The sequence below is a fragment of the Chelonoidis abingdonii genome, chromosome 4 (assembly GCF_003597395.2).
Source record: "Chelonoidis abingdonii isolate Lonesome George chromosome 4, CheloAbing_2.0, whole genome shotgun sequence".
Classification (NCBI taxonomy): Eukaryota; Metazoa; Chordata; order Testudines; family Testudinidae; genus Chelonoidis; species Chelonoidis abingdonii.
Window position 1 is genome coordinate 106,690,414 of NC_133772.1, and position 25,031 is coordinate 106,715,444.

The 25,031-nt window shown below is 44.4% G+C and overlaps 1 protein-coding gene across 5 annotated transcripts in view; it reads right to left on the minus strand.

Annotated features, from left to right (window-relative positions):
- Window positions 1-25,031, minus strand: part of RALGAPA1 (Ral GTPase activating protein catalytic subunit alpha 1) — a 265,890-nt gene that overhangs the window by 72,479 nt on the left and 168,380 nt on the right. For all 5 annotated transcript variants that reach the window (XM_075065524.1, XM_075065523.1, XM_075065522.1 and 2 more), the window contains 5 exons: window positions 19,608-19,716; window positions 11,336-11,446; window positions 10,821-10,889; window positions 7,665-7,796; window positions 572-755 (listed from right to left, as the gene is read on the minus strand). In XM_075065524.1, the coding sequence (XP_074921625.1) occupies window positions 572-755; window positions 7,665-7,796; window positions 10,821-10,889; window positions 11,336-11,446; window positions 19,608-19,716 (605 nt within the window). The remainder of the gene's footprint in view (window positions 1-571; window positions 756-7,664; window positions 7,797-10,820; window positions 10,890-11,335; window positions 11,447-19,607; window positions 19,717-25,031) is intronic.

The window sequence follows — 25,031 nt, forward strand, 5'->3', positions numbered from 1 at the left end:
TAAGGTTTGAAGTAGATGACATAAAATTGTATTCTAGAAATTGTATTCTAGAAATTAACTTCATTTTTTTTTACAAATGTGTAAAATAGGCACAGAATGAATTATTATAGGTTTCAATAATCCGTTCTTAAATATAGAAAACTTTCAACAGTCTTTCAAATTCTGTCATATCAGTTTAGTGATATTATAAAATTACATTTGGAAGATCATAAAGAACAAAATCATAAAAAAGAGCAAAATTAAGACTTAAGTGCACTCGTTTACCTAAAACAAAATGGGAAGTAAAACATTTACACATCACATTGCAATATTTTGCACTTTTTATACACATGAGCAGATAGATCCATATAAGATAGATCTTTTACAATGTAGAAATCAATTTATTTTAGCTAACTGAGTTGTAATTGTTCAAAATTACACTTTCATTCTATATTGATAAACACTACGTATTGTCTAAAATGACATTAAATATAATTTAAAATTCTTTATGTAGACACACACTTCAGTACTGGAAACCAAGAGACCGTCTATTCTCTTTTAAATAAGAGTTCATCCAGACAATTTGACATACCTTCTGTGACTGGCTGGAGCTTAGAAGATCGCTCTGAGTCAGGAGAATGTAGTGGTTCTGGTTCTTTCAGGCTTTCTAAATGCATAAAAGGATCATAATCCACAGATGCCAGATCAGAAAGACTTAAAGGGAAATATTTTGGGTTGCTGAAACACTGAGCTCCATAGACACATCCATGCAGAACCTAGAACAAGACCAGGATTTCAAGACAGGTTACTAACTTTACTTCATTTTCTGATTAATTTGGTAAAAACAGAAAACCTACCACCAAACAATGAAACCCACTAAACAGGGTAAAAAAAACAAACGTGGGATAGTTTTAAACATTGTACATTCATGGATCTGAACTCCTGTCTGCAAGTGCTATACTAAAGGAAGATTAGTAAAAACAGCAGCTGTGTAAAAGGGATATGTAATAAAAATACAGTAAATAGATTTCCTATTCTCTATGTATCTAGATTTCAAATGTAAGATTTTTTGAGGGGTAAAATCTCTCTTTGTTTTGTACTTAATGGCATAGACCATATGTTTGCACTAAGCAAATTAAATAAACAAAGGTTAAAGTAATTCAGTCTGTAAGGGTCACACTCCAATCTACATACATTGTCTTGTTTGTAGGGTTGACCTTCACCACTGCCCCTGAACTGTAAACCCTTTAGAGTAGTGTTCTATTATTTGTTTGGCACTAACCTTCTCTCGGACCATCATTATTTATAGCACTATATGAATGATTAAACTTCTTTAGATCAAACCATCACAAAATGAGGCAAAAAAGATGGTTACTCACCTTTGTAACTGTTGTTCTTCGAGATGTGTTGCTCATATCCATTCCAATTAGGTGTGTGCACGCCGCGTGCAAGCTTGTTGGAAGACTTTTACCCTAGCAACACTCGGTGGGTCGGCTGGGAGCCCCCTGGAGTGGCGCAGCCATGGCGCTGGATATATACTCCTGCCGACCCAATGGCCCTTCAGTTCCTTCTTGCCGGCTACGCCGACAGATGGGAAGGAGGGCGGGTTTGGAATGGATATGAGCAACACATCTTGAAGAACAAGTTACAAAATGTGAGTAACCGTCTTTTCTTCTTTGAGTGCTTGCTCCCCATATCAATTCCAATTAGGTGTTTCCCAAGCTTTATCTAGGCTGTGGGGTCGGAGTGAGATATTGCAGAATCCAAAACTGCTGAGCCAAAGGCTGCGTCACCTCTAGACTGTTGAACCAGAGCGTAATGAAAGACAAAGGTATGTACCGAAGACCAGGTAGTTACACGGCATATCTCCTGGATGAGTACACGAGCCAAGAAGGCAGCAGATGAAGCCTGGGCCCTGGTAGAATGTGCGGTGAGGCGGCTCAAGGGAACATTAGCCAAGTCATAACAAGTAAGGATGCAGGCCATCACCCCAGATGAAATCCTCTAGGAGGAGCCAGGTAGGCCCTTCATTCGGTCCGCCACCATGACGAAGAGTTGGGGCGTTCTACGAAAGGGTTTTGTCCGCTCGATATAAAATGCGAGCGCTCTACGAACATCTAGGGAGTGCAATCGTTGCTCCCTTCGTGTTGAGTGTGGTTTCGGGAAGAAGACCGGAAGGAAGATATCCTGGTTGACATGAAAGGCTGATACCACCTTAGAGAGGAATGCCGGGTGTGGTCGCAACCACACCTTGTCCTTGCGAAACACCATATACGGTGGGTCCACCGTGAGAACCCGAAGCTCGGAGACTTGTCTGGCCGATGTAATGGCTACGAGGAATGCTGTTTTCCAGGATAGGTATAGAAGTGAGCAGGTTGCTAGCAGCTCGAATGGGGCAGACATAAGTCTGGATAGAACCAGGTTGAGGTCCCAGGTTGGGGCGGGGCAGCGTACCTGGGGGTATAGGCACTCCAAGCCCTTGAGTAACCTAGAAACCATAGGGTGCGAGAACACTGAGCGGCCACTCTCCCCTGGGTGGAAGGTAGAGATAGCTGCCAAGTGCACCCTCAATGATATCACTAGGCCCTGTTGTTTGAGAGACCAGAGGTAGTCCAAGATGGTGGGGATCGGGACCTCGGTGGGCGTAACATTTTGCGTTTCGCACCAGCAGGACAAGCGCTTCCACTTGGCCAGATACGTGGCCCGAGTGGAAGGTTTTCTGCTACTCAGGAGTACTTGTTGTACTGAGGCAGAGCAATGTAATTCTGATTGGCTTAATCATGCAGCAGCCATGCCGTGAGGTGAAGGGACTGCAGGTCTGGGTGGTAAGTCTGCCGTGGTCCTGAGTTATGAGGTCTGGGTGAAGAGACAGGGTAATTGGGTTGGCTATCGACAGGTCAAGCAACATGGTGTACTAGTGCTGCCTGGGCCACGCTGGAGCAATCATGATTAAGCGAGCTCCGTCTCTGCGGAGCTTTAGCAGAACCCAGTGAACCAGCAGGAATGGTGAAAAGGCATAAAGCAGTTGGCCCGTTCACGGTATCAGGAAGGCGTCCGAGATCGAACCCGGGGAGAGACTTTGGAAGGAGCAGAACAGCTGACATTTCCTGTTCTCGAGGGAAGTGAAGGGGTCTATGCGGGGAAACCCCCAGTTACGGAAAACAGAATGGGTAACTTCCGGATGAAATCGACCACTCATGAGACAGGAAGGATCTGCTGAGTTGATCTGCCAGAGTGTTCTGAACGCCTGGGAGGAAGGACAGTACCAGGTCTATCGAGTGGGCTATACAAAAGTAGCAGAGTTGGATGGCTTCCTGACAAAGGGGGGAAGACCGTGTCCCTCCCTGCTTGTTTATGTAACATATGGCCGTTGCGTTGTCTGTGAACACTGAGACACGACGGCCTTGCAAATGCTGTTGAAACGCCTGGCACGCAAGGCGGACTGCTTTCAGCTCTCGGACATTGATGTGCAAGGCCAGCTCCTGAGATGACCACAGGCCTTGAGTGTGAAGATGTCCGAGGTGAGCACCCCAACCGAGAGATGACGCGTCTGTTGTCAGGGACATAGAAGACTGGGGCAGATGGAACGGCATCCCTGCACACACCAGGGAGGGCATCAGCCACCAGTTGAGGGAGCGTACAATGCTCGGGGAAATGGTGACTATCATGTCTATGGCGTCTCTGCTCGGGTGATATATCGAGTTGAGCCAAGATTGGAGGGGACGGAGGCGTAGCCTGGTATGTTTGGTCATGAAGGCGCAGGCAGCCATGTGACCCAGGAGACTGAGACACATGCGAGCCAAAGTAGTCAGGAAGTTCTGTAGGTCTCGGATAATTGTTACCATCGCTTGAAACCGAGGCTGAGGTAAGCAGGCTCTGGTGAGACTGGAGTCCAGAATGGCCCCAATGAAGTCTATCCTCTGTGTGGGAACCAGAGTAGATTTCTCTGTGTTTAATAGGTCCCTGACAACGACCACATGATAGGAGACTTGTGACTCTGAGGTCCCTTGGATGAGCCAATTGTCCAGATACGGAAAAACGTATATTCGACGGCAGCGGAGGGCGGCGGCGACTACAGTCATGCACTTTGTGACTACTCTTGGGGCTGTAGAGGCCAAACGGTAGGACTGTAAACTGGAAATGCTGACAGTTGGCCACAAACCGGAGGTACTGCCTGTGAGGAGGATAAATGGCGATGTGAAAATACACGTCCTTCATGTCGAGGGCGGCATACCAGTCTCTGGGATCCAAGGACAGGGTGATGGTCCCCAGGGATACCATGCGGAACTTCAACTTTTATCATGAACTTGTTGAGTTCTCACAGGTCTAGGATAGGTCTGAGACCTCCCTTCGCCTTGGGGATTAGGAAATAGCGGGAGTAAAACCCCTTGTCCCTTTCGTCGTTTGGTACCTCCTCTATGGCTCCCATGGCAAGGAGAGACTGCACCTCTTGTAAGAGGAGTTGCTCGTGAGAGGGGTCCCTGAAGAGGGACAAGGACAGGAGGTGGAACGGGGAGGCGAAATGAACTGGAGGTGGTACCCAAGTTCCACCGTGAGTAGGACCCAACGTTCTGAAGTTAGGAGGGACCATTCAGGGAGGAAAAAGGAAAGGCGATTGGAAAAAGGAGGGAAAGGATCCTGGAATGTAACTGGTACGCCGTCCTCGGGCATAACTTCAAAAGTTAGGTTTTGGCCCCGTAGGTGGTTTAGAGGGACCTTGATTTTGGCCCTCTTGGGATCCTGACTGACTGTCATCTACGGTCGGCCTTACCCCGCCTTCTACCAAAGTCCTGCCTTTGTCTAGGCGGAGGGTACGGGCAGTGAGGCTGGGGACGGAAAGGCCTGCGCTGAGTCACCAGTGTGTGCATGCCAAGAGAGCGCATGGTTGCCCTGTTGTCCTTCAGGCTTTGTAGCCTAAGGTCCATCTTTTCAGAAAACAGGACTCGACTGTCAAAGGGCAGGTCCTCTATCGTATGCTGAAGTTCTGCTGGGAGGCCTGACACATGGAGCCATGAAATACGCCTCATGGTGACTTCCGAGGCCAGAGTTCTGGCTGCAGAGTCAGCTGTATCCAATGAGGCCTGGAGGGAAGTTCTCACCACCTTTTTCCCCTCCTCCGAGAGGCTGCAAATTCCTGATGGGAGTCCTGGGGAACTAGCTCCGTAAACTTGCCCACCGCCGCCCAGGTGTTGTAGTTGTAGCGGCTAAGCAAGGCTTGCTGATTCGCCACCCGGAGTTGGAGGGCTCCTGCAGAGTACACCTTATGGCCCAGTAAGTCCATATGCCTAGCCTCCTTCGATTTTGGCGCCGGAGCTTGCTGGCCATGGAGTTCCCTCTCGTTGATGGATTGTACAACAAGGGAGCAGGGAGGAGGATGGACGTACAAGTACTCGTACCCTTTGGAGGGCACCATGTACTTGCGCTCAACTCACCTGGCAGTGGGTTGAATGGAGGCTGGAGACTGCCAGATGGTACCAGCATTGGCCTGGATCGTCCGGATAAATGGTAAGGCCACTCTTGTAAGGGTGTCAGCTGACAGAATATCCACCACTGGGTCCTCTATCTCCGGAACCTCCTCTGCCTGGAGATTCATATTGAACGCCACACGTCCCAGGAGACCCTGGTGAGCTCTCAGGTCAATTGGAGGAGGGCCAGTGGAGGATGTCCCTGCCACCGCCTCATCAGGAGAGGACGAAGATGAAAGGCCAGGGACAAGGGGGTCCTGTGTGGCCTCATGGACCTGGACGCCCTCTGGCTCCCCTGGTAACTCAGACTCTGGTGGGGGAGCTGGCACTTCCTCCGTAGTGGGAGGAGGGGGGCAGTTGATGGTCGCCTCCGGCACCTGGTGTTCCGATGTGGCAGAGCGAGATGGGGCTGGAGGTACACCTTGGGCCTGGTGATATGCCCAAGGCATCCAGAATGACCACTGATGGGGGCCTTGATCTTGGGCCTGGGTCTCCTGGAAGATCCTAGTGGGCACATTGGGGTCCCGGTCCTGTGTATATGAACTGTCCGCCTTGGACGACATGAATGGGTGGCAGGATAGCCAAGGAGGAGCTGAAAAACCCTCTCTGGTTGTTTTTGCTTTATGAGGCCCCGGGGATCGGTACCGGGAGCCATACCGGTACTGGGAACGAGATCGGGATCTACGACCAAAGCAATGCCGGGAGGTCGACCGGGATCTTGAAGCTTGGCGTCTGGATCGGCTGTGAGAGTCACGGTGTCTGGAGCGGTGCCGGGAGCTGGATCGGTACCAAGAGTACCGGGCCGGCGAACGGGACGCTGATCTGTGCCGTGAATACAACCGGTACCAAAGAGGTGATCAGTGCCGGGACTGCAAGTGGCGTTGGGACCGGGATCGGCGATGGGACCAGGAACGCTGGTGGGATCATGATCGCGAGTGGTGCCATTCTGTGGTGTCAATAGAAGGTGGCCTTATCAGGGCAGGCTTGCCCACAGACTGTATGACCCGCACCGGTGGTGCCGGGGGTTGAGGTAGCACAGACTCAGTCATTGCGATGAGATCCCTCGCCGTGGAGAATGTCTCCCGCGTGGAGGGAATCGTGAGTTCAACCATTGCTCTTGGCAGGGAGCTTTCAGGGACCAGACTCGACAGCCCTTGCGGGACCGGAATCGACGGTGCCAAGGTAGTCGGTGCCACGACAGATCGGACTGCCCAGCACCTACACCTATCCGGGTGCTTCGGCTGCGGCGCAGAGGGCACAGAAGCAGCTGAAGTCTTAGGCCTCTTCACCCTTGGGGAAAAAGAATGGTGCCGAGGAGGCACCGGTGCCAGAGATGGTTGACGCTGAGGGGTATTAGCAATGCCGGCGTGATCCGGTGCCGAAGAGGCACTTCTGGCAGTAGATTGTCCAGCGCTCGTTGCTGAGGGCGGAGGACTAAGAGCTGCCTCCATCAGGAGCTGTTTGAGAGGAAAGTCCCGCTCCTTTTTTGTCCTCAGCTTGAAGGCCTTGCAAATGCGGCACTTATCAGCGAGGTGAGATTCCCCAAGGCACTTAAGGCAGGAGTCATGAGGATCTCCTGTTGGCATCGGCCAGTGACAGGCTGAGCACGGTTTGAAACCCGATGAACCGGGCATGGGCCCCAGCACTGGGTGCGGGGAAGGGGCTAATCCCCGAACCCCTCTTAACTATATACACTAAGTAAAGAACTACTAAAAAATAACTGTAAGTATAGAAATTTCAACTATATACACAAGAATAATGAGAAAAACTACAAGTAGGTAGGGAAGTGCAGAACAGCTAAGCCATGCTCCACTGTTCCAACGACCGACATGGGCGGTAAGAAGGAACTGAAGGGCCGTTGGGTCGGCAGGGGTACATATCCAGCGCCACAGCGGCGTCACTCTAGGGGGTGCCCAGCTGACCCACCGAGTGTTGCTAAGGTAAAAATCTTCCGACGAGTGTGCACCCGGCGCGCACACACCTAATTGAAATCGATATGAGCAAGCACTCGAAGAACTAACTGCTTAGGATACATCCCAAGACTAAGTAGTTCTGGGTAAAATGCATAAGTTTACAGGCAGAAGATGACAATAGTACAGTCATAGAATTTGAGTCAAATAGAACAGAAAGGTTCTGTCTTCATTCCCCATAACTGACATCACCTCCAGCTTTACAAGTTTTCATTAAAAAACAAAACAAAACAATGTAAAGCACAAATACCTTATATACACAATTAAGAACAGATTGTTCGGTCTTATTTTCCGCTCCTGTGGTGTGAAGAGGTTGCAGTAAGGTCTTTAAAGGCAAGGCCATTATCCAGTCCAATAAACAGAGAAGTAAAGAAACCACCAACTGTAACAACAGCATTTTTAGTTACAATTCATTAAAATAGCAGCCTGCTGCTTTACATTTCCTACTGTATTTTATTGTCCTGCTTTAGTTTCTCTTCCTAATTTAACCATACAGGTAATCAACCTTAGACAATACCACCACATTAAAGTTACTTAGAAGCTACTGCATGCCTAAGCTTCATATTGTAGGTGAAAGCTCTAGCTGCTGAAGGCCCCAATTTATATTCTGTCCAAGGACTATCAATATGAATAGCTTTTTGTTATCACCATCTTGATAGGTGGATGAATAGCTGTGCCTGTGCTGATAAATCTCCATGATTTTGCAAAGTTCATTTAAAAACAAATTATTTTAAAATGACAGATCGACCATTCCACCACCCCCACTTACATGTTGTCGCACTTGAGCCTCATTGTAAAGAGAATAAAAGATCATGCAAGAATAAACAATCTGAATTGCCTTTACTACTTTATAAATATTGTTATTCTTCCTTCATAATCTGCCACTATAACTATACAGCACCATATATTCATTGAAGGCTATCCAAATGCCTTCCTATGTCAACAACTTTTTCACTCTATAATATATCCATTTTCCTCTAGTGGCTATTTTTACACTGTCCATTACGCAACAAACACTCCAAGGTTTCAAACACAGATCAGACTACTAGTTCAATAATCATGGTAAACTCATATCAAATACTATCTCAAAACACAATTAAAACTTATTTATAATTTAAAAACCTAAACAAGTAGCCATGGTGAAATAAATAAAACAACTGAGTTCAAATAAACAGCAACAAAATTCTTCAAAATACTTTAAATAGGTTAATAAATATCTTTATCAATGTGACAACAAAGAACCCCTAAAGCGATTCCAGAAACTATATTTTAAAACATATAAACATAATACCCATTTCACAGCTATAATCTTAACTTTGCCCCATAGTGACATCATGCAATAAAACATATGATGATTAAGCGATTTTAGTATTTATAGTCCCAGATTTAGATGACAGAACATAACTCGAGAAGAAATCTCCTTAAATAGAGGAACCACCTTGCCAGTGTAAACTTGGTGGAGGTGGAGCTCTGCTGTGCCCTACACCAGCTGCGAAGTCCCAGCATAAGGATGCTATTATTAGCACAAGGGGAGGGAGATGGCATCTCGTGTGTGTTTTGGGTGGGAAGAGGAAGGAGTAGGTGTGGTGGAGCAGAGCAACTCTATGATCTTCCATTGCTGTGAGGCCTGATGGAGCTTATGAGGGGGGCAGAAGTTAAAATAGGTCCCTTACTGCTTCGCTTTCCACAAGGGTGGGGTGACCAAGGACAAGAGCCACAATCAGCCCTTACTGCCCTGAGTAGAGATGCCCTTTTCAAAAATGGCCATTGCCTTTCATTGTTCCTAACAGAAGTGGAGCCAAACTGCACTTCGGGAATGGTAATCCACTATGTTATCAGGAGGCAGAAAGGAGCATTGAGGAGCAGCTGAATGAAAGCAGAGGTCATCTTTGTTAAGGGCCTCAGGCCTCTGTGGCTCCAGGTACACTAAGAACAACAGGAGATGGCAATCATTTTGAAAGAAGGCAATCTTCAGAGAATTAATGAAGAATTATGTGCTACTCCTTCTAAAAAAGGCACTTTAAATTATTCCTGGTACCAATATAAAATGATAATTAATCCTAAAGGGGTCTTCAAATGTAGTCTACGCACAAGATTTCAATACACTAGTTATATAGGAAGTTTGAAAAGTCTGCAATACTCTGGTATTAGGATCATTAGGGACAAGAAGAAGAGGTCTGACATAGGGTGCTAAGTTTATTAATAGAAGAGTTTTAAAATTAATTTTAATGCTAATAGCTTTACAGTAACTCCTTGTTTAACGTTGTAGTTATGTTCCTGAAAACTGCAACTTTAAGCAAAATGATGTTAAGTGAATCCAATTTCCCCATAAGATTTAATGTGTGTGGGGGGGTAGGTTTCAGGGAACTTTTTTTCACCAGACAGAAGACTATATTTAATACTATACATGGCAATGATGATTGTGAAGCTTGGTTGAGGGGGTGGAAGATAGTAGGATATTTCTCGCTGAATGCCTTGCTGCTAAATGATGAACTAGAACAGCTGAGTTCTCAAGAGTTAAAACACTGTTGGTTAATGTAGCCTTACACTCTACAAGGCAGCACAAACGGAGGGAGGGGAGACAGCATGGCAGACAGAGACGGATACACAGTGTGTGTGTGTGTGTGTGAGGGGGGGGGGGCGCATTGCCCCTATAAGTACCACTCTAAGTACATTGCCTTTTTAAGTAGATCAGCAAGTTGAGACAGCAGCTGCTGCCAGCACTCTCCCTCCATCCTGAGCCTTGTCTTGTCTCCCCACTGCTCTATGGAGATGGGCTAAGCAGGGGGCAGGAGCAGCAGGGAAGGGGAACACCCTGGCATTAGCCCCCCTACCCTCCCTCCCCACCGCACAGCAAGCAGGAGGCTCCCGGGAGCAGCTCCAAGGCAGAGGGCAGGAACAGCACATGGCAGTGGGGAGGAGGGTCAGCTGAACTGCAGGCAATTGATAGCCTGCTGGGTAGCTGCCACACAGGGAACTTAGGGGAGTGGGGAGCTGATAGTGGGGCTGCTAGTCCACCCTGGTTCCAAGCCCCCACAAGCTAGCTCGAATGGGCTGCTCTTTTTGTGGACAAAGCAGGTGGCTGCCAAACAACGTTATAGAGGGAGCATTGCGCAACTTTAAACAAGCACATTCCCTAACTGATCAGCTATGTAACAACGAAACTACGTTAATCGGGATGACCTTAAGTGAGGAGTTATTGTACTTGTAAATTCTGAGAAAACTCATTCCATTCTCAAAGAATAAATGCTGTAATTTCAGGGAGAATATAGTATATTTTACATACAAAGAGTCTGAATCCCAGCCTTAAGGAAAAAGTCAACCATAATCATAAAGCCATGACTGGCAGTTCCATAGTTATATTAACAGTAGCATATAAAAAAAAGCATGATTAATGTCTAATTACCCTTTTGTCCTGTTCATAAGAGGAAGCTTCTGTATTGGGTAGAAGATGAGTAATAGTTGCTATCAGGATCTGTGGACAATAAATAAATAGTTTTCTTTAAAAGTTACAGTTCCTTTAAACTTAAATATGTCATCAGGAAAGTGTGATACAATACCATACCTACGGTTAAATTCTTCTAAAATTATGTCAAACTGTAGAATCCAGTTAGATTGTTGTTTGTAAAACAATTTTTATTGAACTTCAAAAAAGAAACTACTTAATGAACTCTAGGGACTAGGTTGTATCTACCTCATGCAGGTGTGCAAGGAGGCAATAGAGGCCACAGAGGTCTTCCTCCACCTACGTAGCGCATCCATGCAGGCGGCAAACTTAATTTGACTAAAAGCACACTTTATACTTAACGTCTATAAAAACATTCACACCAATCTTAAATTAGCTACTTCAATTTCAATTATATGGTTTCCAAAAATCCCTAGAAAACTGCAAATTGTTTAAAACATTTTGTAATTACTTACTTGAATAATTTTTAAAGGTGAAACAGCTTGGTATATTTGAAGCCTATATACATAAGGAATCAGCATGTTAAGCATATTGCAGGCAACATGTGCAACGGTTTTATTTGGAAACTGTAAAAAAGAGAAATGAGTGGTAATAATTACTTTACGACTGTCCATGATTTCAAGCTATGACACACTGAATGGACAAACACCTCATGAATATTATTACAGATTTGGAAATAGATCAGGAGGAGCTGCGGAATGAGTCCTTTGCTTTACACTTACTTCAATTTAACATGACTTTATAGCCTTTATCCTAATAACTCTTTGCCTATGTACAAAAAAACTGTTTTCATGCTTTGAAAAAAATTTCCAAGGGTATGAAGGACAGAGGTTATAACAGGGACCTGCAGCAGTGCCACGTGAAGCCTACCAAAGAACCAGAGAGGCAAATGGCCACTCTGAGTCAGAGCCCCAGACATGCTGCTTTTATGATGAGCTGCATACCATTCTAGGGGGTGCCCCTACAACTACACCACCCATGTGCTTCCCTCTTCTCCCACCCCTCCTGGGATACCTTGGCAGTTATCCCCCCATTTGTGAGATAAATTAATAAACAATGTATGAATTTGAAACAATGACTTTATTGCCTCTGCAAGCGGAGATCAAAGGGGGGTGGGAAGGGCGGCTGGCTTACAGGGAAGTAGAGTGAACCAAGGGGGTGGTTTTTCATCAAGGAGAAACAAACAGAACTTTCACACCGTAGCCTGGCCAGTCATGAAACTGGTTTTCAAAGCTTCTCTGAGGCACAACACACTCTGCTGCGCTCTTCTAACCATCCTGGTGTTTGGCTGCGTGTAATCAGCGGCCAGGCTATTTGCTTCAACCTCCCACCCCACCATAAATATCTCCCCCTTACTCTCACAGATATTGTGGAGCACACACCAAGCAGTAATAACGGGAATATTGGTTTCGCTGACTCTAATCAAGTCAGTAAACTGCGCCAGCAAGCTTCTAACATCCAAAGGCACATTCTACCACCATTATGCACTTGCTCAGCCTATAGTTGAACTGCTCCTTACTACTGTCCAGGCTTCTTGAGCCATGGGAGCAAGAGGTAGGCTGGGGTAGGTGGGACCACACGGTGCTGCCAACTGGGAGAGCAGCCTGAGGCAGAAGCCTCCAGCTGGCATGATGTTCCAGGCAGGACTGAATCTCCATTAGACAAAACTTGAAGAGAATGACCTGGAGTCATTCCCATTTTTATCCAGGCGCTTCCGACCAACCTAACCGAGGTCGGCCAGGAGCACCCATGGGATGACGATGGCTAGCAGTCGTCTTGCACTGCCTGCTGTTCGCAAGGCAAGGGGATGCTGCTGTGTAGCACTGCAGTACCGCGTCTGCCAGCAGCACCCAGGAGACACAAGATGACAGTGAGCTGAGTGGGCTCCATGCTTGCCATGGTATGTTGTCTACACAGGTAACCCAGGAAAAAAGGCAAGAAACAATTTTTTGCCGTTGCTTTCACGGAGGGAGGGGGGCCTGACAACATGTACCCAGAACCACCATGACAACGTTTTTGCCCCATCAGCATTGGGAGTTCAACCCAGAATTCCAATAGGTGGCGGAGATTGTGGGAACTGTGGGATAGCTACCACAGTGCAATGCTCTCAAAGTTGACGTTAGCCTCGGTACTGTGAGCGCACACCGCCAACTTAATGTGCTTAATGGGGACACACACAATCGACTGTATCAAATCAATTTATAAAAAATTGACTTCTATTAAAATCGACTTAATTTCATAGTGTAGACATACTCTTACTCAGGGCTCGTCTACACTTACCAGGGGATCGACACGTGGAGATCAATGCATTGGCTGTCAATTTACAGGGTCTAATGAAGACCCGCTAAATCGATCACAGATCTTTCTCCAGTCGACTCCTGTACTCCAACGGATCAAGAAGAGTAAGGGGAGTCAACGGGACACCATCTCCCATTGATATCATGTAGTGTGCACCCCACAATAAGTAAATCTATGCTATGTCAACTTGAGTTACACCATTCATGTAACTCAAATTGCTTAGATCGTAACTTAGACCGACTTTTCCCTGTAGTGTAGACAAGGCCTCATTCAAGCACTGAGTATTCAATTTTTATATTACAGAGAGTTTATTACTAATGCAGCAAGTTCAACATCAGAGAGCAAAGACAGGGATGGTTGACTGCACGACTAAAATTGTCTGGAATAAGAATGGAAGTGTTGGGTGTAAATGTCACTAGTTGGTACTGTGACTAAAAGAAAATTGCGCTTATAATTTTTTTTTTTTGTTCCAATGTAAACTGATGGTTTCTTTCCTGTTGCTCTATCTTGGGACCTCCGTGAGACAGCAGTTCTAATAACTGGTTTCTTCTTGGGCATAAGCCTGTGAAGCTTAGTTCCGGGAACTGCTTTGGTTAGGGAACCATTAAACTGAATTAGTTTGAATGGCAACAAGGACCACTGCTATTTCCTTAGCAAGAAACTTCGACTCCGATCTGTAAACAGTAACCTCTAATTGGAGACGTCTTCTTTTTCCTTTTGCTGAGAGCAGACATTTGCAGTTGTGTTAGCTGAGTGCAAACTGTACTAGATTTTTCTTCAGGATACAGTTCCAATATATACTATTCAAAAACACTTTATCAAAAAAGGTTTATTTATCAAAAATTCCAACAATTAGACTCCTGGTTGGCTCACCATGAGACTCAGTTAATTCTGACACTAGATTAATAGCCTAATGAATAGGGTGGCCTAATAACCCTTTGCCTACAAAAAGCTGCTTTAAGGATCTCTTAGCAATGCTAACCTTTGTAATACGTTTGGTCAACCAAAGTCACTCAAAGTCTACATGCATGCATGGCCTATGTTCTTTACAACTAGGAAAAATCCCCAGACTCACTGTGCTTTTTTTTTTTGCAGTATGGAGAGGAAGAGTCATTTAACATAGGATTCCAACACTGTCAAAAGGCTATCAGGTAGGTTTCGATCTTTTATTTACTTTCCTTTTAGTTACCAGTGAACTAGAGCACACCTTCTCTCAAATTCAGGGGATGCAGTTCCATATGGTTACATGTCCAGCTCTGAACTGAACCTAGGGGCAGTTACCCGAGTTGAAAAAGATGCTTAGAGACTGCATCTTGGATTTCCAGGACATTCCATGAGGTCATCAGTCCAGTTCTATGACCTCTTGCTGGAACGTTATACCTTAAAAATGTCAAAAAGGCAGACTTAAAAATGAAAGTTAAGAGGTAGTGGGTAAGGAAGCACAGGTAGAGAATTAAGAGGCAGGGGAAGTCAATGTAGCTGTAACTTTCTGAATAGCAAAATATTCAAGACAGAAAAGAACTGCATCGCAAAAGAAAAAAGTAGTAAAATTATGGTTGTCACAATGGCTTTTTGGAAACAATATGACAAGGAAATTATGGCGCACAATAAAACAAGGAGTTAGACATTTCATGTGGCATAAGTAAATGAGCTCTGATGCTCTGAGAGGAAGCTGCATCCTGGGCCAGCTTCTTACCTCTACAGATGCTGCATTTTGAATTTTTCATATCTTCAACGTGACTGGGAAGAATGGGCGAAGTTACACAGTTTGATGAAGCACAAGAAAAGGTTCTGAATGCAAAATTTCAGTTTAATTTTCTTTTATATCTGCATCAGAATCAAGAGATCTTGTGGATGACTCTTGTGAGCCAGTCAGAGGGATACAAATGAGCAGATATAAGCAGTTAGTTCTCTTCTTCTGTCTCCAGGGGCGGCTCCAGGCCCCAGCGCGCCAAGTGCATGCTTGGGGTGGCATGCCGCGGGGGGCGTTCTGCTGGTTGCCAGGAGGGCAGCAGGAGGCTGCGGTGGACCTTCCGCAGGCGTGCCTGTGGGAGGTCCACTGGAGCCGCGGGACCGGTGAGCGGCAGAGCGCCCCCCATGGCGTGCCGCCGTGCTTGGGGCGGCGAAATGGCTAGAGCCGGCCCTGTCTGTCTCTCAGACTATTTAGTTTTGCACTTTTGTTTATAAGTGGCTATAGATTCTGCCCCCTTTTTGCATTTGACTGAAAGAAGGCAGACATCTGCAAAAGAAAATTTAAAATCGGCAGGAGAAGCTTCAGAAGTTAAGACTAAAACAGAACTCTCTTTTATTCCTGATGAAATAATGTCTGCTGATCTGCTAAATGATAATGCAGAAGTGGTTGAGAGTACAAAAAGCAGAGTACAGATTCTCTACTTATGCGCCTAGTACCTCTCCACAGTACCTTGACAAACAAAAAAACTGAAAGCTTGACAACTGATTACTGAATCTGAAATTAAATCCAGACTGCTGGAAGTATCTTTAAAAACCTGCATGACTACCCATCAATAAACTTATTATTACTATGTGAGACAGACAGTGGGGCGGAGGAACCTGGGAACTGTTTGGACATCCTGAATGTCCAGATTATTGAATTTAAGAATCCTTTCTGACCTCTGCAGGTAACTAACTGAAGCCCTGGAGCATGAGATTTAATTATGGTTATTGCTTTCATGCAGAGTTGCAAGTGCTAAGAGCATGCTGCAGGCAATGCAAGCAATCCTTTTCTCCCCACTGCCCATGGAAAAAGGGGATGAACAGGGTACTCAGTCACAGATTTTAAGGCCAGAAGGGAGCACCATGACCACCCAGCCCAACCCCCTGCACACACACGTGCAATACAATTTATTCAAGAAACTGAATTTAAAAAAAGAAAATCTAATCGCCTCTTCAAGGCTCCAAGCCATGGTGAATCCACCACCAACCACCTGGTAAGCTGTTCCAATGTTCGAGTTCCCTCACAGCCAGTAAATTGCAACTTATTTCAGAGTTGAATTTGTCTAGCTTCAACGTCCAGCCCGTGGATCTTGTTGTGCCTTTGTTAGCAAGGTTGAAAAGCCCCCTCACTATCTGATATATTTTTCCATGCGTAAGCACTTACACACAGCGACCAAGCCACCTTTTAACCATCTCTTCAATAAACTAAATATATTGAGTTCCTTAAGCCTCACACTATATGGCTGGTTTTCCAACACCTGTGGCCCTCCTTTGAACTCTCACCAGTATTTTCGTATCCTCTTGAAGAGTGGACATCAGAACAGGACACAATGTATTCTTACTAATGCTATGTATGGAGGCAAGATTGCTTCCCTACTTCTATGCGACGTTCCCCTTTTTATACATGCCAGGATCACATTAGCCCTTTTTGCCACAGCACTGCACTGAGAGCGCATGCTGAGCTGATTATCTATGATGAGGCCCAAGTTCTTTGAGTCACTGCTTTCCAAGATTGTCTCCCATCCTTTAGGTATAACCTAAGTTCTTTGTTCCCAGGTGTACTACATCACATTTGGTTGTATTAATATGCATTTTCTTGCTTTGTAACTATTTAACTAGGCACTTTAGACCACTCTATAACAACAACTTGTTTTGTTATTATTTACTACCCCAAAGATTTATATCACCACCTGTGTCATTCTGATTGGTCTATATATTAGCAAAATTTTGTCTCAGAGGGTAGTATTAAGATATTATACCAATGTACATGGTCACAGAGGAAGTAAGGGGTGATAAGTCCATGAGATATTGCTCAAACTACGTAATACTCTCTCTCAATCATTTCTCTTCAAATAGACCTAGGTCTTGCATGTGTGGCTGATATTCTACTCTATTACCAGATTTTTTTTTGATCGGACTGAGTCACAGTTTCCAGGATGGTCCATCATAGTCCATCCACATCTTCAATATGCATTTTCCTAAAGTTACTTTCTGGGCTGTTCCCCTCTCCACATTTCTTGTGTTCAGAATAGGTTTCAGCTACGGTTTCCAAAATGGCACTAAATAAACTAAGTAATTATCCTTTACCTATAGGATACATTCAGCACTGGTTCAGCTGAACTCATTTCTAATTACTGGCGTCAGCAAAAGGTATTTTTTGGAAGGCTTTGAAGTCACTCCAAGCTCAAGATATTATTGAGTGGTACATAACCTCCAGCTGCAGTGGTACAGATAACCAATCAGCATCTTTTGTTCTGAGACTTTCAGTGTGGTTAAAAGAGACACAGCAGCGTCTTCACAGTGTTTATAGATAAACTGCTGGCTATACTTGGACATAACTCATTCAGAACTCCAGCAAAGGAGCTGTTACGTCTGAGTTATAAGCAAGCGATTTGCTTGTCATCTACATTCCTGTTCAATGGTGTACATACTGTACTTGTCAATATGCTAGTCTAGAAATATAGCTTCCTGTATCTGTAGCCATTCAGTCCTCTCCCAACAAGAAAATAACCCACTCTGGGAGTCCAAGTTCTTGACTATGTGGAAGCCAAGACATTATTGATGTACCAGTCTACATCTGGCTTGTCTCTCCATGACACAAAACTGTATTTATGAACTTTTCATATTAGACAGTACATTGGCAGATATTTTACCCCAGTGTTCAAGGTGAGAGAAAAGATGGCATGCTCCAAAGTTTTTGCCAACTTGAAGCAATGTTTTCCAATACAAGCACTAACTGGTACATACTTAATATGTGCAGTTATTACAGATACTGGTTTAAAATAATTGTTAATAAAAAGAATGGGAGAACAAACAGGAAAACAAATTATTTTGGATCAAGTGACATTTGTCTAATATCAAATTCACAAAGAAATTAGCTGAAATCATCAAATGCACAAGTTATAGACTATTGGAGAGACTAATCAGGTCACTGAGAAGGTGTCACACCTAAAATGTGATGTGGCAAAACAGACAATGGCAATATGGTGTTTATTACTAAAAGAACCACGCTGAAAACAGCAATGTAATTATTCAGCTCCACTTGCACGGGTTAGCCTCCAAAACTGCACCACCATTCTGTTTATCACCACCAAAAAAGACTATCTGTAGAGAGTTCAGGTGAAAATAAGGAAAATTAAGAAAGGTTTTGAAAATAAGACTTATTAGGAAAGTTTAAGAAAACAGAGCATGCTGTTGAGAAATACACCAGTCGGCAAAATCTTTCGCTAATAAAGATGCTATGAAGTGGGTAGAAACCAGGTATTCTGATTATTCAATAAATGACTGAATAGAAAGTAATCGTTTTTAATGGGGAAAAATATAGATTACATATTTGAGGGGGGAAGAAGGAAGATTGGCTAAAGAACAAGCTTGGCAATGGACCAGATTGTCAAGGAAGCTTTAGAATACCATTACGAGGCTGCTGAGACTTTCACGGAGATCACAGAAGTCACGGATACTGTGACTTTCTGGGACCTCCGTGACTTCCACAGCTGCAGTAGCTGACCCCAGGCAGCAGACCCCAGGCAACTAGTCTGAGGCTGACCCAGAGCAGCACCCACCCTCCCCCCAGCATTTAAGATTTAGTTAGGGGTATTTTTAGTAAAAGTCATGGACATGTCATTGACCGTGATTTTTTGGTTATTGCCTGTGACCTGTCCGTGACCTTTACTAAAAATACCAGTGACTAAATCATAGCCTTAATGATCACTACAGAAACTCAAGGCTGTTTTAAAATAATGAAGGTCCTACCACTCCCAAAGGAAAGGACAAGATGACTCCACTATACATCTCCATCAAGTATTACTATGTTGATATTGGTCCACAACCGCTACTAGCTATATTGGAATATACTGCTTTTCAAAATGCGTGCGTATAGCATCTATGTCTAAATAAGGTACAAATGAGTGAACAAATGCCAAAATAGAAATCACATGGACAACAATCCTTCACCCCACCAGGCTATCCAGAAGACATGAAAATCTAGAGGTCTTTATAACAAAGCAACATCCACACAACCTAAAATTGTAAAAAAGTTTTAATATAAATTACCCAGATCATATTGAGGGGGAAGTGAAAATCTTTATGAACAAACTAACATTCCTCAGCATTAACGAAATGAATTTAATAATAACTTTACAAATGTACACCTCTACACCAATATAACGCTGTCCTTGGGAGCCAAAAAATCTTACCACGTTATAGGTGTAACCATGTTATATCGAACTTGCTTTGATCTGCTGAAGTGCACAGCCCAGGGACTTCTGTATATAACCCTGCCTTTGACACTACATCACTGATCTGTGTAGGGCAAGTCATCTAACTAGAATCTCAGTCTCATCATCTGTAAAATGATACTTGCCAAATTCAGAGTTGTGGTGAGGATTAACTAGTTAATTTTCACATTGGACTTTGAAGATGTAATCTGTTATAACTTAAATTAAAAATTATTTACAGCACCCTCTAATCTCTTACCTTCAAAGAGACACAAATCACATTCAGTGCTTCCTTTATCTGAGGATGATGTGACTCATGAACCAGTTCCTCACAGATCCAGATGCCAAGGCTGCAAAGAGCAACACATCTGCAAAACAAGATTAGATAACAAAAAAAAGATAAGGAATGATTACTTACCCTGCATTAACTGTAGTTTTTTGAGATGTTGCAGTCAGTGTGGCTCTCACTACAGGTGCACACCACCACACGCGCATAAGCTCGCAATCTTTTGAATAGCAGTGTCCGTTGGGGCTGCACATGCATCCTGTACCTTCTCATGTTCTTGTATAAGGGCATAAATTGCAGAGCAGCCACAACCCTCCCTCGAAAGCCAAAACTACTAAAGTGGGGATGGAGGGCAGTTTGCGGGATCCACACATTACCACATCTCAAAGAACCACAGTAGTATATGTCAGCATGGATTCCACTGTAGGTAACTGACAAGTGACATCATCCCCGGATGGTTGGAATGAGGAGCATCAGCAGAATCAGTTGCACGGAAATTGGAGTACCACTCTTCCAAATTTGGAATCTGACCTAGTAGCTAAGTCCAGTGTATAATGCTCGACAAATGTGAGTGTATTGCTCCACGTAATAGCCTTGAAAATTCCCGATATCTGTATGTTTTGGAAACAAGTCAAGGATACTGCATGGGTGTTGGTGGAAAGGGCTTTAGTAGTTGGTGGGAGAGGTATAGCAGCTAACTGGTAGTACAGTGAGACACAATGACTTACCCATTTTGTAAGTCTTTGTGACACAATGGCCTGACCTGCTGAAGCAACGATAGCCACAAGCAGATGTTGGGAGAGTTGAAAGATTTGGTCCTGCTGATGCAGTATTGAAGAGCTCCGGATATTTCTAGGATGTGGAGTTTCTTCTCCACTTGTATGGAATCTGGCTTTTGGAAGAACACAAGTAAGTTGATTGACTGGTTTAGGTGGAACTTAGAAACCACTTTGGTAATAAATTTTGCATGAGGTCTCAGTACAACCTTGTTTGTTGAAACAGAGTGCATGGGGGCTCTACCACAAGTGCCTGAAGCTTGCTCATTCTTCTGTGTGAGGTGACAACCACTAGAAAGACTATTTAGAGTGTAAGACCATAGATGGAGTGCCCCAAGAGAGGCTTGAAGGGGTTTCAGTAAGCTTTAAAAAGATGTTGATTTCCCACGCTACAGTAGATACTCTAAATAATGAATATGCATGTAGCAAACCCTTAAGGAATCTGAATACTGTTGGATGAAAGAGGACTGAGAATGATTGTATTAGAGGAAGATACTGCTGCTTCGTGAACCTTGACTGAACTAAATGGAAGCCCAGAGTGTTACTTACAGCAAATACTCCAGAATCCTCAATACCAGGGTGGCTGCAGTGAGTCTAGGCCATGTTTGGCTGCCATGAGTCTCTTCCAGTTGAAGGAATGTGTCTCATGAACAGTTTTCTGCTTTGTACTAGGATTTCCTGAACATGTGAGGAGCGGTTCTTTCCAGGTGCTCAGTCAGCCAACATCCATGCCAGCTTGGCAACAATTTCAGTTCTGGGTGCAATTCTTGACCCGGATCTTGAAAAAACAGGTCTGGGCAATCTGGGAGCCTGATCAGTGGATGCGTGAACATCTGCTACAGGTGCATCAACCAGAAATGTCTCAGCCAGTAACAAGCTCTGAGAAGAAGCCTGGCCTCGTCTCATCTGTCTGTGGCAATCAAGCTGGAGAGTAGGAGAATCAGTAAGAAGGCATAAAGGATGTCCCAATTTCAATGCAGATGGGTGTCTGGCAAGCATCTCAGGCTCATGTCTCCTGTGGAACAGAATTCTGGGCAACTGATGTTGTCCTTGGTGGCAAACAGGTCTATCACTGGAGGAATATCAAGTAGGTGATAAATTTCAGCAGTGCCCACTCATGGATGGTGAGAGATTGTCTACTTAGAAAGTGTGTCAAGTCATGTTGACTCCCAAGAGATGCACGGCAAGTGGTTATGTCATGCAGGTAGCACCAATTCCAGAATTATTGCTCTGCGGCAGTTATTGCTTCAGAGCAGGCATCCCCTTCATGTATATGGCATTTTACATCCTCTGAGGACCACATCTCTTTATCTGCAGATGATTCAGGTGGGCTTCGCAGCCTGTTCCACATGCTTCTATGATTAATGGTCTGGATGGTGATGGGTCACAGGAAGTACCCCATTTTTAAACACCGTTGGGATGCAGGTACCAGATCAGCACTGCAAGGACACAAGATAGAACCGAAGCTCCCGTTTATCTGATGCTTCACATGGGAGTATACTGACCTGAGTCAGAGTGGTAGAGACATGAAATGAAGTCTGGCAAGCAGTGTCCCATTTGTACATGCAGACATATGGCCTAATAATGTGAGGCAAGGCCATACTGTTACAACCAGGTGCAATACCACCACATTTATTAATAACTCAAGTGAGAGGATTCAGTCCTAAGGTAAGCATGCCCTCACCATCATGGAATCTATCCTGGCCCATATGAATTCTATCATGAGATGATTTCTTGTAGTTTGCCAGGAGGCCGAGCAGGCAAAAGAGGTAGCACGTAGTTGAGGTTTGTCAGAGAACTTCCTGATGTGATCTGCTTCTGATTAGCTAGTCGTTTAGATACGGATATACATGGATGATTTTTTTCCTTAGGAGTGCATATACAATGAGGCACTTTTGTAAAGACTCTGAACTCTCTGCAGCACCGAAAGGGCAGCACCTTGTACTGATAATGGCTTGGCCACACCGTAAATCGCAGGTTCTTCCTGTGGGCCAGGTGGATGGCAGTGTGGAAGTATGTATTCTGTAAGTCAAGAGCCATTAACTACTCCTGAGCCTGCAATGACTGGATAATGGAGAAAAGTGTTACACTGCCTGAGATTCAGGATGGTATGTATCTGTCAGTTTCCTCAGGTCTGTGATAGAATGAAGATCCCCTCTCTTCTGTAGAGTAAGAAAATACCAGGAATAGAAGCTTCTCCCTCTGAACTTCTGCAGAACCTCTTCTATGGCTCCTAGATGAAGCAATAAGACCACTTTTTGTAATAGGCTCCTACGAGAAGAGTTCCAGAAGAGGGATGGGGAATGGGTGATGATGTCCAGTACTCCTGTATTGGCCATAATCTCCAGTCATGCTCAATAGAAAAGGGGCAAGGTGGCTTCCAAAGGTCAACTCTGGGATGGTTTTGGGGTGGCTCTAAACTGTCTTGTCAAACCTGCCTTTGGGAGGAAGTTTGATGCCGAAGATTAAGATGGTATTGTGTCTTTAAGGGGGCTGGTACCAGGAGGACATACAGGATGGTACTGGAGTGTAAACACCTAAGACTTCAGAACTGCCCTCAAAAATCACTCTTTAGGGTACCACTCCTATCTCTCGGAAGAGGGGTTCCCTGCTTGTAGCAGGGGACTCAGAGTGACCCAGAGACAGTGAGGAAAAGTGCATCTCTGGGGATGGCAGTGTCACTGGCTGGGATTCTAGCACTGATATTGCTGGTGCCAGTGGAAAGAGGAGGATGGTGGTGTCTCCTTGAAGGCATACTGAGTAGTCAAAGGACTTGCTGGTCGGTGCCAGAGTCTGTATTGGGTTGGATCTTGCTCTCAATATTTATACCAGTGTGACAGTCGCTCAAGTCTTTTTCTCTGACTTTGCCTTCAACATCATAGATGGTTGAGCACTCATCTCTTGGCCTCAAGTCCTTGCAGGATGGTTGTTTGACCACTCTGAGTTGTGTTTGCACTCAGTGTGGGTACTTGTCAGATCTCTATCCCCAGGTGTTGGTGCCAATGTGGTCAGCATCGGGAAACCCAGCCCCAATGTTAATCATCTTGAAACCCTTTTAGATTTCGTCTCCCTTCTGGGATCAAAAAGGTGGGCACTTGCAAAGATAGTTTTCTCAGCTCTGGTTCGGAGGACATTTCAATGCCTGGATAGAATGCAACTTCATTGATTGCGCCAAGAAATGCGGTTTGAGTCTTGTATCTCAAGATTTTCCAGTGTGCGATGAGAAGGAAAAGCATATGTAATGGCAGAAGAGGTATCTGCTGTGTCCACCAATTAAGGGCATCAGACCATTGCAAGAAGTACAGCATTAAACCCTGTTGATTTAGAACCATTACCAATGGTTGGTGAAAAGTATTTCACCCCAGTATATCTGAATGTACAGGAGGGTCTCACCTTGCTTATTCACTTCCTTTTGGGGGTAGTGGAGGGAGGAAGAATGCTCAACTAAAAAATCTCAAGAAGGGGTAAAGAGATTTCTTCATGAATTAGAATTGGGTCAGACAGTCCAAGTTCTGTCTTGCTGACACGGCTGGTAAGAGGGAACTGAAGGAGAGTTGTGGCCACTCCACCCTTTATGCCCTCACACAGGGCACATAAGAAGCCCTGACAGACTGCTATTCAAAAGTCCAAGCTCATGTGCATGAGGCACGTGCACACCTACAGTAGGGCCTACATTGACATATTCAAAGAAGAAATCAAGATTCCAAGAATGCTCAAATGCCTGCAATAAAAACTATATAATATAGGATATTTGTGATTTTTAGACTGCCTTCCAAGATGCATTAAATATATAACTATAGTTTCCTAAACAAGAAAAACATAAAAACCTTAATTTATGATGCTATATAAATGATTTTTAAAATTTACAAGAATCTCAATTCCTCATCCCAGAGGCTAGAATAGAGTAAAAGTGGAGTTCCCTGCCAAGCAGGTGAGGGCATGGGGAAAAGGAAGAACCGCTGCAATTGTGCATATACTTTTCAGATTAAAAATTCAAACTAAAATTAGCGCACACAAATTGTGGGTTAGGGCTACACTGTTCAGGTTTAAAAAAAATTAAGAAACAGAACAAAAACAAAACAGATCAGTATTTTTTAAAATCTCTTGATTTTTAAGACAACCTATTTATTATTATTTGTATTATCGTAGCACCTAGGAGTCTCAGTCATGGACCAGTACCCCGTTGTACACAAACAGAGCAAAAAGAACCTCATGGGTTTAATTTTGGGTTTTGGGTCTTGCTCATGGATGTTTTAATACATTATATTTGCAATAAAGAGGAGATGATGAATCTTAGTGGAAGAAATCTACACTGATTTTCCTTAGAGCATGAGCAGAGCAAACATATGTGAGGTACAAGACAGGACAGGAGTTTGGAAGGGTGGACTTCCTGGTGGGAGAAGTCTAAGGAGTTGATTACAGAGTCAGTCTGTTGATGAAGGAGAGGATCAAAGGCAGTGGAAAGGAGAAGATGATGGTCAGAGAGAAAGAATTCAGCAATAGATAGGCCAGGGAGGGAATATTGCTGAGTGAAGATAAAATCCGAGTAGCGGCCATTTTCACATGTCCAAGACATGACCCAGAGATGAAGGCGAGGAGATGGAAGAAGAAATGATTGAAT